Source organism: Podarcis erhardii, assembly GCF_964252035.2.
Source record: "Podarcis erhardii genome assembly, chromosome: Z".
NCBI lineage: Eukaryota > Metazoa > Chordata > Lepidosauria > Squamata > Lacertidae > Podarcis > Podarcis erhardii.
In genome coordinates, this window is record NC_138504.1 from 18,726,923 (window position 1) to 18,742,774 (window position 15,852).

Below are 15,852 nucleotides of genomic sequence, written 5' to 3' on the forward strand. Positions count from 1 at the left end.
AAAACTTATTAATGCCCCTTGCTTTTACTTCTGGTGTGGTTAAAAATTGTAGAATCTGGTTATCATTTAAAGCAATGTAAGATGCTTGTTTACATTTCCCCTCACATTTGGTGACTAGGTAGGGATATGTAGTTTTGTGTTTTGTTTTTTTAAGAGTTCATAAGGAGTCCTGCTGCTTCCGGTTTTATTTTTGGGGTTGTTTTGTTTTTGTTTTGTTTACAAAAAGGTAATCCAGTTGTAACCTTCTTCTAGGTACTACCTGTTCATTCATGGTCACTTCAAATCCCTTCGTTTCCTTTAGCAATGTGTCCTTGTGTATCTGTGTAAGCTTTTCAAAGCCTGCTACCTTTGTTTACAGAATTTCCCATTAGGGGCCCTTTTAACATGTCCCGTAATACATGTGGATAATAGGAATCTCCTTCATTAATTTCAAAAGCCATTTCATTTCTTCCGTGATTTTCCTCTGTTGTTAATTTATTTTGTAAAAGCAAGTGGGGTTTAGTCACCAGGGAGGTCTATTCTGTGGTTTTGCTCAATAGGTCATGGTCATCTCAAGAGCCATAGGGCCTGAGATGGTTCCAGCTCTAATTTACATGTAAGATTAGGAGTCCAAGAATGTGAAATAAGTACTGCAGAAGGCCAGTTACCACATACTTCCCCCTAAATAGTGGGTGAAGTCCTTTTGGGAAGAACTAAAAGGTCTCAAAGTGTCAAGTTTTGCTGTACTGAAGGACTGTCCATATCTAATCTATTATAACATTGAACCCTCCTCCCCACCCAAAGAATTTTGCTATCCATTTCATCATCTAATTTCCTTGGAGGACATTCTAAGAAAGAAAAGCGGGTTTGAATTTGTATAATAAAAGTTTCCAGTTGAGTATATTTATATATTTTAGTGAAGGTAAGCAACTTAAAAAGACCACAGACCCAGTAAAACTCATTACAAAGAAACACAACATTTAAAAGCAGATACAAATAATTAGACATTATTCTTTTCTCAAGAAGCCAGGGAAAAAAACCATTTTTCCTGTTTTATTTTAAGCATGCTTTTTATTAATTTTTAACAAACAAGGTGGTAAGCTGCTGAATATAGGCAGACTATAATTTCTCAAGGGCCATTCCAAATGTGTACAATTGATGGCTCTAAAATAAGCTGCACCCTGTAAGTCCAGGTGGCAACTGCTGCCATTGTCCCTGTTAGCATTTTGTAAGAAAGGGCACCAAGGTTTCATAAAGCTGTCTGCCTTGATGATACTTGCAGTGAGGATCCCTTTGATAAGCCATCGGCAATGCATAAAGGAGGGCAGGTAGCTTGGTGAGCAGGGAAATTCTTGAAAAGATTTGGACCAGCGATGTGCCTTTGCTTCGGGCAAAGGGTGATGGTGGATGGATCATAGCTACCTAACTCAGCACTGTCTGTACTGATTGGCAGTGGCTCTACAAGGTTCCAGGCAGGTGATGTTTTCAGTTTCACCTGGAGATGCTGGAGACTGTTCTGGGACCTGCATCACCAGCGAGCTCTGGTCCTCCCTTAAGGAGTTAGGCGGATCAATGGTCTGACTCTGTGGAAGGCACCATGCTATTCCCCTTTTAATTACCCATTTATACAGAAAACACGAGAACTGGAATTTTGCTGTTGAATTGATTTTTGGATCGCCTGCATGCCAAGCACATACTTCTACCACTGGGCCAGCACCCTTCCTCAGTGACTGAGGTCTCATTGCACACAGCCATCCAGCAAGCAAAAAAATGTTATTGTTAGAAGGGCAGAGTGGGGAGCAAGAGATTCATTAGACCCACAGTGCTCTGGTTTATTCTCTAACCTGCTTGACATTGTGCCTCCTTTCCCCCTACCTTTTATTCCTATTAAAGTTTCACAATGTCACTGCTTGGGATTCTAGATAATCTATGTGTCTAGATGCTTGTAATGTATGCCAGGCAATCTGGCACAAGTGGGTAGGGTTGCCATCCGCCTGGAATTGCCAGGATTTGGCCGTTGGAAACAAGTGTCCTTGAGGGAAATGCTTTAATGTCCAGGAAAATCCAAACGTATAGCAATTCTACATGTGGGGAGTAGGGACACAAGTGCAAATCAGAATAAAGCAAAAGCTTTATTCCTCAAGATTTGTGTTTAAGATACAGGATCATAGGATTGTAGAGTTGGAAGGCACACAGAGGACCATCTAGTTCAGTTATTCCGAATCAGGGGTCTGTGGCCCCATCCCTTGCCTCCCTCCAACTAATTTCTTCTCATTTTTGCATGGCAATATCATAAATTTTATGGGTGGTTTTTTTTTTTAGTATACCTAAAATCCTTTGCTTATTACCCCACATTTTGTTCAAAAAATTGCTTTGCAGAGGTAACTACCATAGAGTTATAAAAATTTTCAAAAGTAGGGGGTCTGTGGCTTGGCTTTTGAAAAATAAGAGGTCCTCAGTAATTAGCTAACTGGGAACCACTGATCTAGTTCAATCCCCTACAATGCAGGAATAAGGCAGTTGGCCTATACATGGATCAAACATGACCTTGGCATTATCAGCAACCCGCTCTGAACATCTGTGCCATCTTCAGAGCTGTTGTTGTGGGAGATGTAGTTCACCAAAGTAAATATTGAAAGAATCCTCTTTTCACACCAAGGACAGACCATTCCAAACATCTACCTTACAGACAAAATTTATTCCCCAAGCTCTTCCTGTGTTTTAAGACGCTGGGGTGAGGGGAGCCAAAAATTCCACTGGGCTGGAAGAAGCCCTTTTTGTGAATCAATAGAACTCTGCTTCAATCCCAATTTTAGTTTGGAAAACTCATTCATTTTGCTTTAACACACTCCTCTCCCCGCACTTTCCTTCATTCCACTCTTTTCCATATCAAAAGCAATTTCTAATGTCCACTCCCAGGACCAGCCCCGGATGTTTTTGCTTGAGGCTGAAACACCCTGAGCCCTGCCTCTGTTTCCTCCTCCAGTCCTTGGCTTCCCCTTCAGGAAAGGAGGCTGGAGAGAAGCAGGTTGTGTTGGTGAAACACTCACAAGGGCATGTCTGTGGTCATGGTGGTCACAATTGTGACATGGCTGCAAGCCTGGTGCTCTATGGACCTGGTTCTGCCGCTTGAGGCAATGGCCTTGCAACGCCTCATGCGCAGGTTGGCTCTGCCAATTCCCAGGGTGCCCAGTTGGATGATATCAGTGGGGAAGGGGGAAGTTCCCAATCCTGTTCCACTGCTCTCCACCTGCTTCCCCTCAAAGTGATCCATCTAGTCTCCACCCCACTCTGCTTCAAACGAAAATAAATAATAGAAGATCTCCTATCCAGACTCTGCAGTCTCCATACCTGCACTGACAGCTCCAGTCTCCTTTGGCCATTTTTTGGACTCCCTTGAGAAGAACAGCTGGACATCTAGGAGTTGCTGTTGGTGGTGGCAGGAGCAGGGCTCAGCTCCTCTTGCTCTTAAATGTGCTCTGCTCAGTTCTGCAGCCTTATCCTTTAGCACCAGGTGCACATATGCTCTCATAACCCCCCCAATTAAGCCAAGCCCAGTTCTTTTCCTTCCTCTGCTCTCCCTTCTACCACTGAGCCCTGGAGACAAAGGTTAATGGGGAGAGGGGAGGGCAGACCTCCCCTCAAGAGTCTATGCAATAAGTCGAAGCCAGCTGCTGCTGCTGGTGGGCTGAAACTTGCAAGCTGCAAGCAGAGTCGTCTTTATTATTATTTATATATATATATATAGGTTTTGTTTGTTTGTTAAAAAGTTGTTCTCAAGCTAAATCAGATTCCATGGTATCTGCACGTCCTGATGCCCCATGCAGCGCCCCCTTCCCACAGCCTCTCTCTCATGTGTGCTGCAAGAGCCCAGGTCTGGCTGAGCTTCAGAGCAGTGGAGAAACCAGCAAAGGCAAGTGTAGCTCCCCTCCAAACACCAGAACAATCTTTGCACAATGGATATTTTATTTTGAAACAACAGTTTTCCAATAAATTATACAATTTAAAAAAGAGAGAGTGTGCACAAAGTACAGGTATCCAGGACAGAAAACCAAAAAGACAAAGTTGCAGAACTTGGGTCGGGTGGGGAGCCCAACCCAACCCAGCTGTACCCACTGCCTCAGCTCCCCTCCTGCTGCCCAGCCTGCGCCCTCTCCTCCTCCCTGATCCCTTTAGGCAGTGCTTAGTGTTTCATGAAGAATTAACACCCTAGAACTGGGGGACGGGACGACTGGTAGGACTATGAATATGCGTCACACACTCTACTTGGCAGAATGGGGACAGATATCTGAACTACACAGAGCAGGCTAAGTAGTATGTGGGCCACAGTGGGTGCCCTGCCCCTTCTCGACCAGCATCAACGCTGGGGGGACGAGGACAGAGAAAGATGCCCTGCAACTCCAGGACAGGCTAGGAATCCTTATGCCTTGTACCCACCAAGAGTATCACATGCTCAGCTGCAGCAGAAGGGAAGGGAGTGGAATACTGCATAGGGACTGAGGGCAGCAGTGGTGGTAGGATGGGCAGGGGAATGACTGTCCTCCAACAAGGTCCCTCCCAAAGCACCCTTAACCTGCCAATGCCCTGGAACCATGTGGAAAACCAAGTGTTCAACTGTGTCAGGAGTCAAGAGGAAAAAGTGGAAAGGGCGAAGCACAGGGAAGGGAGCTGGCACATGGCAAGATGGCACAATGGGAAGGGCAGGAAATCGATTCACCTCCATGGCACCAGAGAACAGAGGCTGAGCCTTGCCTCTTCCCTCCCACTTTCATCTCCAGGCTGCCTCGCGGCTGGCGTGGAGCCAACGCTTGGCACCTTTAGTAGTCATCCGCCCCCAGCAGGAAGCCCAGGAGGAAGCCGATGGCACGCTGGCGCTCCTGTGGGCTCTGCTTCGACAGAACGTTGGGCGGAGGCCGTAGCAGGAGGCTGGCGAAGAGGGTGGCTGCAGGGAGGTGAAAACATTAGTGTGAGAGGAGGCGGAAGCAGGAGGAAGACCAGCTCCCATCCAGGACAGGCAGGCCTTACCTAGCATATTGGCACTGACGTTGTTGCTCTCAGAGTATTTCAGCAGCTCCCGCAGGAAGGCCATCACATAGCGGAAGACGTTCCGGTGCGACCGTGGCAACTGGCAGATCACCTGCAAGACAGGGGAAGTCAGCTCGGAGCTTCCATGCAGAGCTTTGGGTGGAGGAGGGGCATGGATCACTAGCACAGTGTACTTTTTATGTTTGCAGGTTTAGACCTGGCATTAAAAAATAAAAAGGACTAGAACTCTGCTGGGAACTTTGGGGAATAATACAATTGTAGAGTCGGAAGGGACCATGAGGGTTAACTTATCGACCCCCCCACTGCAATGCCTAACGTGGGGCTCGAACGCATGGTGCTGAGATTAAGAGTCTCATGCTCTACCAACTGAGATATCTTGGAGGAAGGGCCGTAGCTCTGCAGTAAACCACCTGCTTTTCATGCAGAAAGTCTCAGGTTCTACCCCTAGCATCTCCAGGTAGGGTAGGGAACATCCCATGTCTGAAATCCTGGAGAGCCACTGCTTAGAGCCACTGCCTAAAGGTCCCGGACCTAAGGAAGTCAGATTAGCCTCAACCAGAGCCAGGGCCTTCTCAACACTGGCTTCAGCCTGGTGGAACGCTCTGCCTCATGAGACCAGGGCCCTGCAGGATCTGATTTCTTTCCGCAGGGCCTGTAAGACAGAGCTGTTCCGCCTGGCCTTTGGCTTGGAGCCAGTTTGACTCCCTCCCCCTCCCCCTCTTTCTTTTTCTTTTCTCCTCCTGTGATGAGGCTGCATTTTAACTGTTTTAATGTTGCATTTTAATCTTGTTTTTAAGTTGTATTCATTCAACTCTTTTTATTATTGGTTGTTGGCCGCCCTGAGCCCGGCCTTGGCTGGGGAGGGCGGGGTATAAATAAAATTTATTATCATTATTACTATTATTGTCAATTTAGACAATACTGAGCTAGACGGCCCAGTGGTATATGGCTGCTTCCTGTGTTGGAAATTCAAGCGAGGTTCACTGAAACAGGTGGGTTATGGTTACAACAACTTGTCAGAAAGCAAAAAGGCAACATGTGTGCACCCCCCCCCCCCACACAACCGAGAGGGATGGTTATCAAAGGAGACATCAACCCCTGTGCTACCATGTTTATCCAAGAGCATCCACTGTCAACACTCAGCAGCCTCTGCAGTTAACAAGGCTTCCCAGACCAGACTAACCCTCCTGTCAGTGTGCCGGTTTACTGGCTTTCAGGGATGCTTTAGTAGACTTCCTGTTACTTGCTGCGGCATTTGGACTAGATGACCTTTGAAATCCCTTCTGATTCTATGCTTCTGTACACACTGCAGACCAGCCAGGAAGAGAAGGGGCTCTGGGGCCTACCTGGCGACAGAGGCGGCTGTCATGTGAGCACTCAAGGCAGCGCTGATACAGTTCATAGCAAATGACCGGTTCTGGCAGTGCCTCCAGGAAGATGAGCAGAGCTTCGGCCACCGAGTGGTTACTGCCAGCTATTGACAGCCTGTCAAGGAAAGTGTTCTGTCCTGTTACCTGCACCCTGCCTCCTTCCCAGGCTGGTCCAAAGCAAGTAGCTTGGTCCTTATACATCTGGGCCCACCTTGCAAGTTCCCCCTTTTTGCACAAGGTGGAACTTGAACCCACAGCCCTGAGATTAAGAGAGTCACGCTCCACCAACTGAGCCATCCCACTGTAATTTCCCCACACCTCCCCTCTTGACGAAGCTGCCTGCAAAGCTGATCTGCAGAGGAAATGTCCACCTGCAGGCATGGTCCCAATCCAAACAGCGAATAATAGTGGTCAACTTCAAAAGTGTGGTCAACAAACCCTGCTTGCCAAAGAACAATTGAACGCCCCCTTGAAGCTCCTTTGCAGCCATGTCTTTACCTGTCTCCACACCTGATACCACGTATGATGCTAGACATGGGGCCTGCAGGCCTGTCAAGATTCCCCACCTCTGCTCTATCTAGCCAGGCTGATGTTTTCAAATGGGGGTTAAAGCTGTTAAGCTGTTTGGATGCATGACTGGACTTCACTGTGGGCATTCCATTTCGATTGTTTTTACAGTTGGTACCTCAGGTTACAGACGCTTCAGGTTACAGACACTTCAGGTTACAGACACTTCAGGTTACAGACTCCGCTAACCCAGAAATAGTACCTTGGCTTAAGAACTTTGCTTCAGGATGAAAACAGAAATCGTGTGGTGGCGGCGCGGTGGAAGCAGGAGGCCCCATTAGCTAAAGTGGTACCTCAGGTTAAGAACAGTTTCAGGTTAAGAACGGACCTCCAGAACGAGTTCTTAACCAGAGGTACGACTGTACTGTGATGTGTCCCGGAGTCTTAAGGATGGGGTGGCCTAGGAACCTAAGCCACCAGGTACAGTGATACCTCAGGTTACATACGCTTCAGGTTACAGACTCCGCTAACCCAGAATAGTTCCTTGGGTTAAGAACTTTGGTTCAGGATGGGAACAGAAATCTTGCGGCGGCAGCAGGAGGCCCCATTAGCTAAAGTGGTGCTTCAGGTTAAGAACAATTTCAGGTTATGAACGGACCTCCGGAATGAATTAAGTACTTAACCTGAGGTACCACTGTATATAAAAGTGAGGTCCACTCCAGCCAAGAGCTAAACAAGGATACGGATTGTCTCGGGAATGCTGGTGTCCAGGCACTCAATTATCTCCTGCAGCTCGTCCTGCATGCCCGGGGTCTGGAAGAGGTCCTCCTGCCAGACAGAAGTAGAGTATCACACATGCGTTAGGAAAGGATAGGCTACATCCTGGATAGCATGAAGAACAATCCAGCCCTGAGGTGCATAATGTGAAGTCAAGGAATGCAACAATGGAGAGAAGCAGCAGCGTTTGGATTTGATATCAAGCTTTATCACTACCCGAAGGAGTCTCAAAGCGACAAACATTCTCCTTTCCCTTCCTCTCCCACAACAAACACTCTGTGTGGTAATTGGGGCTGAGAGACTTCAAAGACTAGCCCAAGGTCACCCAGCAGCTGCATGTGGAGGAGCGGAGACACGAACCCGGTTCCCGGGGTTACGAGACTACCGCTCTTAACCACTACACCACACTGGCTCTCCTATCACCAAGAAGCCCATCACCAAGAGAAACTGCACAAGGCCTGAGAATTTTATCCCGCCTGATTTCCACAGTAGCATTCCTACTCCCTTCTCATGATTTTGGGCAATGGGAGAGTGAAATCATTCCCTGCTTCTTCTAGTGGCGAGTCTCAGAGGGCCGCTTTACTAGGGATAGACAGACAATGGTTGTGAACACTTGGGTTTTTCTGAGTTGCTCTAAGGAATACTGTATGCTGGATGTCCCACCCGCTGCCACTCCACCAAGGTGCCACTATACTCACGGCAGTAGTTTGTAAGAGTGAGTTGGTAGCTAAGATATAAATAAATTGTGACGTTTGGGACCTGCACACCCCAAAACTGGTACTGGTTCCAGCCAACACCCTGGTACAGTCCCCTTCAGCTCACCTGGTGGCAGGCATTCTTGAAGAGGTGGTCCACCAAGAGCCATATCTCCTTGGGTATGTGCAAAGGCCGCTCAGTGGAGTCATCACCATCCTGGGGTACTATATCCAGAAACTGCTTCTCCTGGAGGTCCAATGACAAGCGGGACTGGCATGAGAGCCTGACAGAATGTGTGCCTGTATGCATTCTTTCCTTGCTCCAGCTGGGTGGACAAGTCTTGCCCTCTGAGGCCATAACTAGGGCTGGGCGATAGCTGGCTTTCAACATTGTAATATATCACTAGCTAAATATTGCAATATACCAATGTATCAGGATGTCTGAAATAAGGATGGATCTATGTAGAGTCATTGGCTGGCTTCACGGTTTTGTGATTTTTGCTGGCGCCTGCTCTCTTGTGATTTGCTGCCCCCTGCAGGCTTCACGGTCTCCCCCGAATTGTGATTTTTGCTGGCGCCTGCTCTCTTGGTGATTTGCTGCCCCCTGCAGGAGGGCAGGGGAAAGCAGAGCCAGCAGAGTTAACAGGGGCTGCAGGAATCGAGAGAAGCATTGTCTGGCTTCACAGTTTCCCCCAACATTGTGTTTTTTGCATAGCACACACACACATCATGATTCGCAATATATTGCCAGGTCAGAAATTATGAAACCAGTATCACTATCTAGACTTCAAGCCGATTTGAGAATATATATATATTGACATATCACCCGGCCCTAGCAACAGCAAGCATCTCAAGTGGGAAAACAAAAAACAAATTTCTCGCACCCCAAATCCAAGCTCCCCCTCCCCCTATTAATATGCAGCTAGTAATCTTCCCACTCCGGATGTGCAGTTCACCCAGAAGCTTAGTAAATATGCAGCAGCGGACATGCGGTTTGGCTAACATCTTATTTTAATTTTTGTAACCTGTTCCTGGGACCTTAGGGTGAAGGGCAGGAAATAAGTAACAAAAACAGCAGCAGAACATGGACGGGCCTTCATAGGTTGATGGACTGCAGCCCCAGCCAGCATAATGAGACGATGGGGTCACATGTTCACCACCCCTTATCTAGAGCACATTGCAGAGGCAGTGGTGGAGACTGAACAACAGCTGGAGCCTGAGCTCACTACTTTGTATGGGCAATGCAGCACACAGCAGCTGCTGAAAAATACCTCCTGCATCCTTCCTTTCCAGAGATGTTCAGGGTGGTTAGTTTTATCTCAAGCTACCGCAAGGATCGAGAGATCACGCTAAGGGTGGCCAAGTTCTGTGTGACTGCCATAAAACTTAGGGAACAAGCTGTACTACCAAAATCATCAAGGTTTTAAATGACAATTTTAGTTAATATTTTAGTGATCAAGATTTAATGTATATTTTTAACTGCCGCTATATCTGAATTGTCTCTGTTATACCCAATTGCAATTCAATGTATTCCTGTTGTGTTTTATGATTTTCCTGATATTGTAAGTGAGCCGGAACTGGTCTGTGACCGTAATAATAAAATTCAAGCTACCACATTCAAGAGAAAGAGAAAGAGAAAGAGAAAGAGAAAGAGAAAGAGAAAGAGAAAGAGAAAGAGAGTGGGGGGGCCCCTGCAAGAGAGCTTTAGGAGCACAGCAATGGCAAGCAGCCCATCCCTAAAAGGAGTTGGCAAGGATGGAAAATTTGATCCCAACTCCACTTCCTCTCATCCCCAGGGAAGCTGTTGATTAGGACCCAGTTCATCCCCCCCGCCCCTGCCAATACTCCCCGCCCCCGTCTCTAGAGAGTGTGTGTATTGGTGTGGGTAATGACACATACTGTATCAGAGTCTTAGTGCAAGAGTAGCAGATACATGCTGAAGAACACAGGAGCCTTGCTGGGTTAGATCAGCATTTTGTTCCCACAGTGGCCAACCACATGCCCTTGGGAAGTCCATAGGGACACGGGGACAAGAGCACTCTGTCCATCATGTTCCCCAGAAACTGGTAATCAAAAGCATGTGGTTTGTGATAATAGTGGCAATAAATAGCCCTGACCGGTAGCCACTGATAAACATATCCTCCATGATTCTAAATGTCTACAGCTGTCCAAATTGGCAGTCACCACTGTCTCCAAAGTGGCTATGATAATAGTGTATCTGATTTCGAGAGGAGTGACATTTCCCTGAGCCAACCCAAAGCAGCCACTACTGCTTCCCAAATGCAAGTGCTCAGGTGGTAAGAGTAAGCAAGAGTGGCATAGCCTGTGCAGCAGTTGCTGAGCACAGAGACAAGGAGAAAACTGCTCTTGGGCCAGAGGGGGCTGGTGCCTGCATAATGAGACTGGGCTTTCTGCCTCCCATGCTGCCCATCGCAAGTGGACCCAGAGTCAAGCAGAGCAAAATCAGTCACAAGCAGTGATGGCAAATTCTGGTTTTGTTTCCGTTCTCCTCTGCTGAGTTATACAAGGGCCACACTGAGACTAGGGAAGAGAAGGAAGCAGATAGCTAGAGCCACCACCTGGACTGGATTTGAGTCGGAAGGCAGGCAGGTGAGGGTTGCCTGAGAGGAAAGTGAGGTTGGTGGGGTAGCGCCTGGTTTGCCCTAATGGACCAGCTGCCACTGCATGGAGCACCTGCTGATCGTTGACAAGCGCCTTCCAGTACAGGAAACTCCATTTACGTGCATTCGAGGCACATGCACACTGCTGCAAACCTGGAAGTGGAACTTGAAGGGGCAAAAATGTCCCCCCAAAGAGACAAAAGCGGCAAAGCGGCATGGAAACAGCATCTAGACTCCCTCCCAGGAGCCTTTGCACTGACTTTTGAGGCCTGTGGAGAGCTGGAGTTTGAGCAAGGAGTTTTGCAGGGAGTCTGGCAAGCGCTGCTGGTTTTTAAAAGGCTTTTAAAGGGGGTTTCCGGAAGTTTAGAGGGTGTTTGCAGGCTTTTCCAATGCTGTCCCCAATATACGCAATTTCATTTAAACACACAGTACCTCAGAACACAACCCCCGTGTAAATGGGGAGTTGCCTGTACCTGATTTGAGCCTGCTACAAGAACATCTAGAGAGATATCAAACCAACTGTTACCTTTTCTAGGAAGCTGTCTTCTCCCTGAGATCAGAGGAGGAAGGCATGAGCAAAAGAAAAATGGAAAAAAGACAACAAAGTATGTTAATGGCACAGGCCCTGAGAAGAGAAAGAAACAGCCGATTCGCTGAACATCGCTGAGCAGATGGCAGGGAAATGCACACGGTTTAGTGGCCCTGCGAAAGGGCATGTGGGGCGACTCAGTCAACAGCAAACGTGAACAGCACACAGGAAGCGAGTGACCAGCTACATTAATGAAGCGAAGGACCCCCACCACACACATTTCTGAGTGGAAGAGCAGCTGTTTTTCAAGCAGGCAAGCAGAGTGGGAAGGTAAGATATTTAGCAAATGAACCTGCCAGGTAAATCAACCCCTTTCCCTACCAGATCAATAAGTTTGGTGACGGGGACTTCGCGAATTGGCTGCCTCATCCGGCACAAGGCTTCCAAGGAGGTCCCGAAGCAGCTTGGTAGGTAGCTCCCACTGATGGTGAGGAAATAGTCCTTGCCACGGTCAAGGTGAAGGACAAGGATATCCTCAATCTTATCCTCTCCTGAATTGAGAAGCGTCACAGAGTCCTTGCTGACGTACACATCCAGGGAAATGTCCAGCGTCTCATCTAAAATGGGAAGAGGTCAGGTAGATACAATCTTTGGAACAGCCAGGGTTGTTTGTTTGTTTGTTTGTAAATTAGATGTTAAGATAGTGAATAATTTAACAGAAGGACGCAAGATGAGCCTGCTGGATCAGGCCGATGGCCCATCTAGTACAGCATCCTGTTCTCACAGGTTTATGTGGGAAACCTTAACTTCAAGAATTAGGAACAGAAGCTACAGTGGTGCCCCGCAAGACGAATGCCTCGCAAGACGAATAACTCGCTAGACGAAAGAGTTTTCCGTCTTTTGAGGTGCTTCGCAAGACGAAACGTCTTGTGAGTTCTTGAGAGTTTTTTTCCTTCCCCCCCCCTTTTTCTAAGCCGCTAAGCCGCTAATAGCCGCTAATAGCGCTAATCCGCTAATAGCCGTGCTTTGCAAGACGAAAAAACCGCAAGACGAAGAGATTCGCGGAACGAATTAATTTCGTCTTGCGAGGCACCACTGTACTCAATTCCCACCCCCACCCCACTTTCCTCTCTATTCCTCCAAAGCAGCAGCTGCACAGAATATGGGGACAGGGTACTGGGGGGTAAGAGAAAGTGATCCTAACAAAAGAATATAAAAAGGGAAAGCATTTATTTGTCTCCTAAAGGATTTTTGTGTCCCCAATGTAACTTTCTTTTTTAGTTTACATTTCATCGAGTTTTTAAAAGTTTGGCTAGTTCTGTATGCTCCCCAAGATATTTTTGTGCCTCCACAATGTAAAAATACGCAATGCTTTTTTTAAAAGTAATTTTTTGACGGACTGCTCTCACTGGTTCCCTGCGATGCCAAAAGGTTTTTTGGGACCCTCCAGCATTTTTTGCTTGAATTCATTTGTGTGTGTGTGTGTGTGTGTTTAAAGCTGGTCACACCCACTTTGACACTTTGGGCTCACCTGCTTTGACGTGTGGCCCTTGGAGGCTTGAGCATGGGGCAATGTAGCCCACAAATGTTAAGCCTCCCCTGCTCTACAAAACTCCCAAGGTTTGATGGAGGAGGGTTGGGAAGAGGAGGAGAAAAGGGGGGATGAAAAGGAAACAAAGGCCTTCCCTAGATGACCCTTGGGGTCCCTTTCCAACTCTACAATTCTATGATTCCAGAGAGAGACTCACTGGGCTCCAAGTATCCCTCGTAGGGCTCAGCGCGAAGCCATGGCTTACAATACTGGCTGTCATTGAGTTTGGGGATGAAGGAGAAATGGAGGGTGACCTGCCCGTTGTTTGTGATCTGGAACTTCTCCTTCTGCAGCTGCCGGAACTTCACATTCTCAAACGAAAACTGCAGAGCAAAATGTGGGGGGGGGGGGGGAGGAAAGAGAGTGCTTGCCTTCAGCAGACGGCAAGGAAATGTGCTCGAGGGAGAAGTTTGTCCTTGGCCCCGGGTTCTCATTTAAGGGACTGCACATGCAACAGGTCCAAATGCCACCTCACAGTGGCTACGTTTGCTCTAGAGTGTCCACCTGGGGCTCTCCAGATATTGCTGCACTTGCAACTTCCCATTGCCACAGGCCATGTTGGCTTGGGATGATGGGAGTTGTAGTCCAACATCTGGAGGGCAGCACACTGGCTACCCCTGGAGTATTTGCCTGCGAGGAACAGGAAGAGGCTGCAGCTCAGTGGAAGGGCATCTGCTTTGCATGCAAAGGTCCCAGGTTCTATCCCCAGCTAGGGCTGGGAGAGATCCCCCGGAAATCCTGGAGAACCGCTCCCAGACAGTGTAAACAAGACTGAGCTAGATGGGCCAAGGGCCTGGCATGATAGAAAGCAGGCTTCTTTTTCCCCTGGTCTTTTTGCAGCAAACCCTCTTTAAGGGGTTGGAGAGGATCTTATTCATCTTTACCTCCCTCCTGCTGAGCTCCAGTGAGGGAAGGAATTCGTTCTCCATCCTGTCCATCAACCGAACAATATCCTCAAACACTTTCCGGTACCGTCGGTCATCCACAACCTTCACCTATAAGGGGGGGGGGGGACAGAGCACATTTGTTGGGGCTGTGGACTAAAAAAAGGGGGGGCATGTGTTAAGAGCAGAAATGCCTGATGCACCACCCTGTTCCCAGCCCTGAAAGAGGCAAGTAACTCTGAGAACTTCCCCAGGGATGGCAGCAGCTGTGACTTCCAGACCCAATGGGCAGAAGCCAAATGTTCCAAGCCAAGGACCACAGAAGCTCCATTGCATGAATGGAGCCAACTGTTAAGGTGCACAGTTCAGCCCATGTGGTCTGCCATGCCTGCAGGAGCAGTGTGTACTCAGAACAGTGGAGAATGGAAGCATAGGGATTTAACAGAGCCAAGACCTGCCCACTCCTTGCACCAGAAGTCATTTGTCAAGGAGGAGCTCTGTGGTCAGGGCCTGCCCATATCTAAGGAGGTCCCACATAGCAGGCAACTAAAAAACCTTAATAGACGATAGCCCTGGCCAAGGCAGGTGTTACCCCTATGAGGAAGAGGGAGCTGACAGGCTTGTGGTCACTTGTTTTCAATTCCATGTGGCTTCGGTAGCTGAGCTGATTCACGCTGCCTCCTCTCCAGAGGATTCGGTCACACCATGCTGGCACACGGCACTTTCCACTGCAAGGAGACAGGAGAGACATCGGGACTGTTGGACTGACCGAGGCAATACACAAGGTTCACGCAGTCAAATTTTGGCTCCATACATGGTCTGTGATCTTGACCATGGTCAACAGCTGGAGATGATGGGACTTGGGAGTCCAGCTTCTGAAGGGGCGGACCTCGCAGGTGTGCAGGTATTTTGCCTCATGGAGAGAGTTGTTAGGAAATCAAAAGCTGCCATCTACCAGGTCAGAATAAATTTCTGACCTACCCCAGTTTTTATTCCTGCATTGCAGGGGGTTGGACTAGATGATCCTCATGATCCCTTCCAACTCCACAATTAAGTAAGTCTACTCTGGCTGGCAGCAGCTCTCTGTGGCCCAATCCTTTTTCAGGTGGAGGTGCCATAGAGTTTCAACTTGAGACTCTGCATACAAAGCATATGGCACACCACTGAAGTATGATCCCTCCCAAAAGCAATGGTCCCCATTATTTTTGTTCAGACACTATCTTTTCAGTGATCTAAGCTTCAGGAAATGTAAAAATACCCCTTTCTGGCACCTGAAATGCTGCCAAAAGGAGCCTGCCATTTTCCGGCTTCATCGCTACATTCCCCCATAACAAGCAAGAGAAATTAAACTAGCAGGCCTAGGTGGCTTCTTACAGTTTTCAATAACCACAATAATATGCAAATTCATGGATGATGAGGCTCAGTGGCTACTAGCCATAATGGCCACAGAACATACTCCACCAACAGCAGCAGTATGGCTTGCAGGAGGGGAGAGTACTGTTGCACTCAGGTCCTGTTTGTGGGCTCCCCAAGAGGCATCTCATTGGCCAATGTGAGAACAGGATGCTGGGCCAGATGGACCAATGCCCTGATCCAGCAGGGCTGCTCTCATGTTCTTATGCCCTGGTAGACTCATCTTGAGAAAGCACCAAGTCTAATTCTCAGACTTCCTTGACACAAACAGGATTCTCATTCAGCCCCAGTTCACACTTCCTGCTCCACCTTTCAGAAACAGAGGACGCTGGTTATCAGGACAAATGTGGAAAAAAGGCTGCTTGTGGAAAAGGAGCCAAAACATTTCCAGAGACTTTGAGCAGGAATGGGTTGAGCAAGACAACGTATCACAGCCTTGC

At 48.0% G+C, this 15,852-nt stretch overlaps 1 protein-coding gene across 4 annotated transcripts in view; it reads right to left on the reverse strand.

Moving 5' to 3' along the window:
• Positions 1–3,927: 3,927 nt before the first annotated feature.
• The window catches only part of OCRL (OCRL inositol polyphosphate-5-phosphatase), a 29,888-nt gene continuing 17,963 nt past the window's right edge, over positions 3,928–15,852 (reverse strand). For 3 of the 4 annotated variants that reach the window (XM_081846685.1, XM_081846682.1, XM_081846683.1), the window contains 10 exons: positions 14,592–14,727; positions 14,000–14,110; positions 13,273–13,438; positions 11,906–12,141; positions 11,522–11,545; positions 8,502–8,621; positions 7,646–7,730; positions 6,372–6,499; positions 5,005–5,116; positions 3,928–4,921 (listed from right to left, as the gene is read on the reverse strand). In XM_081846685.1, the coding sequence (XP_081702811.1) occupies positions 4,797–4,921; positions 5,005–5,116; positions 6,372–6,499; positions 7,646–7,730; positions 8,502–8,621; positions 11,522–11,545; positions 11,906–12,141; positions 13,273–13,438; positions 14,000–14,110; positions 14,592–14,727 (1,243 nt within the window). In that variant the 3' untranslated portion in view covers positions 3,928–4,796. The remainder of the gene's footprint in view (positions 4,922–5,004; positions 5,117–6,371; positions 6,500–7,645; positions 7,731–8,501; positions 8,622–11,521; positions 11,546–11,905; positions 12,142–13,272; positions 13,439–13,999; positions 14,111–14,591; positions 14,728–15,852) is intronic. The other variant, XM_081846684.1, reaches the window with a different exon arrangement.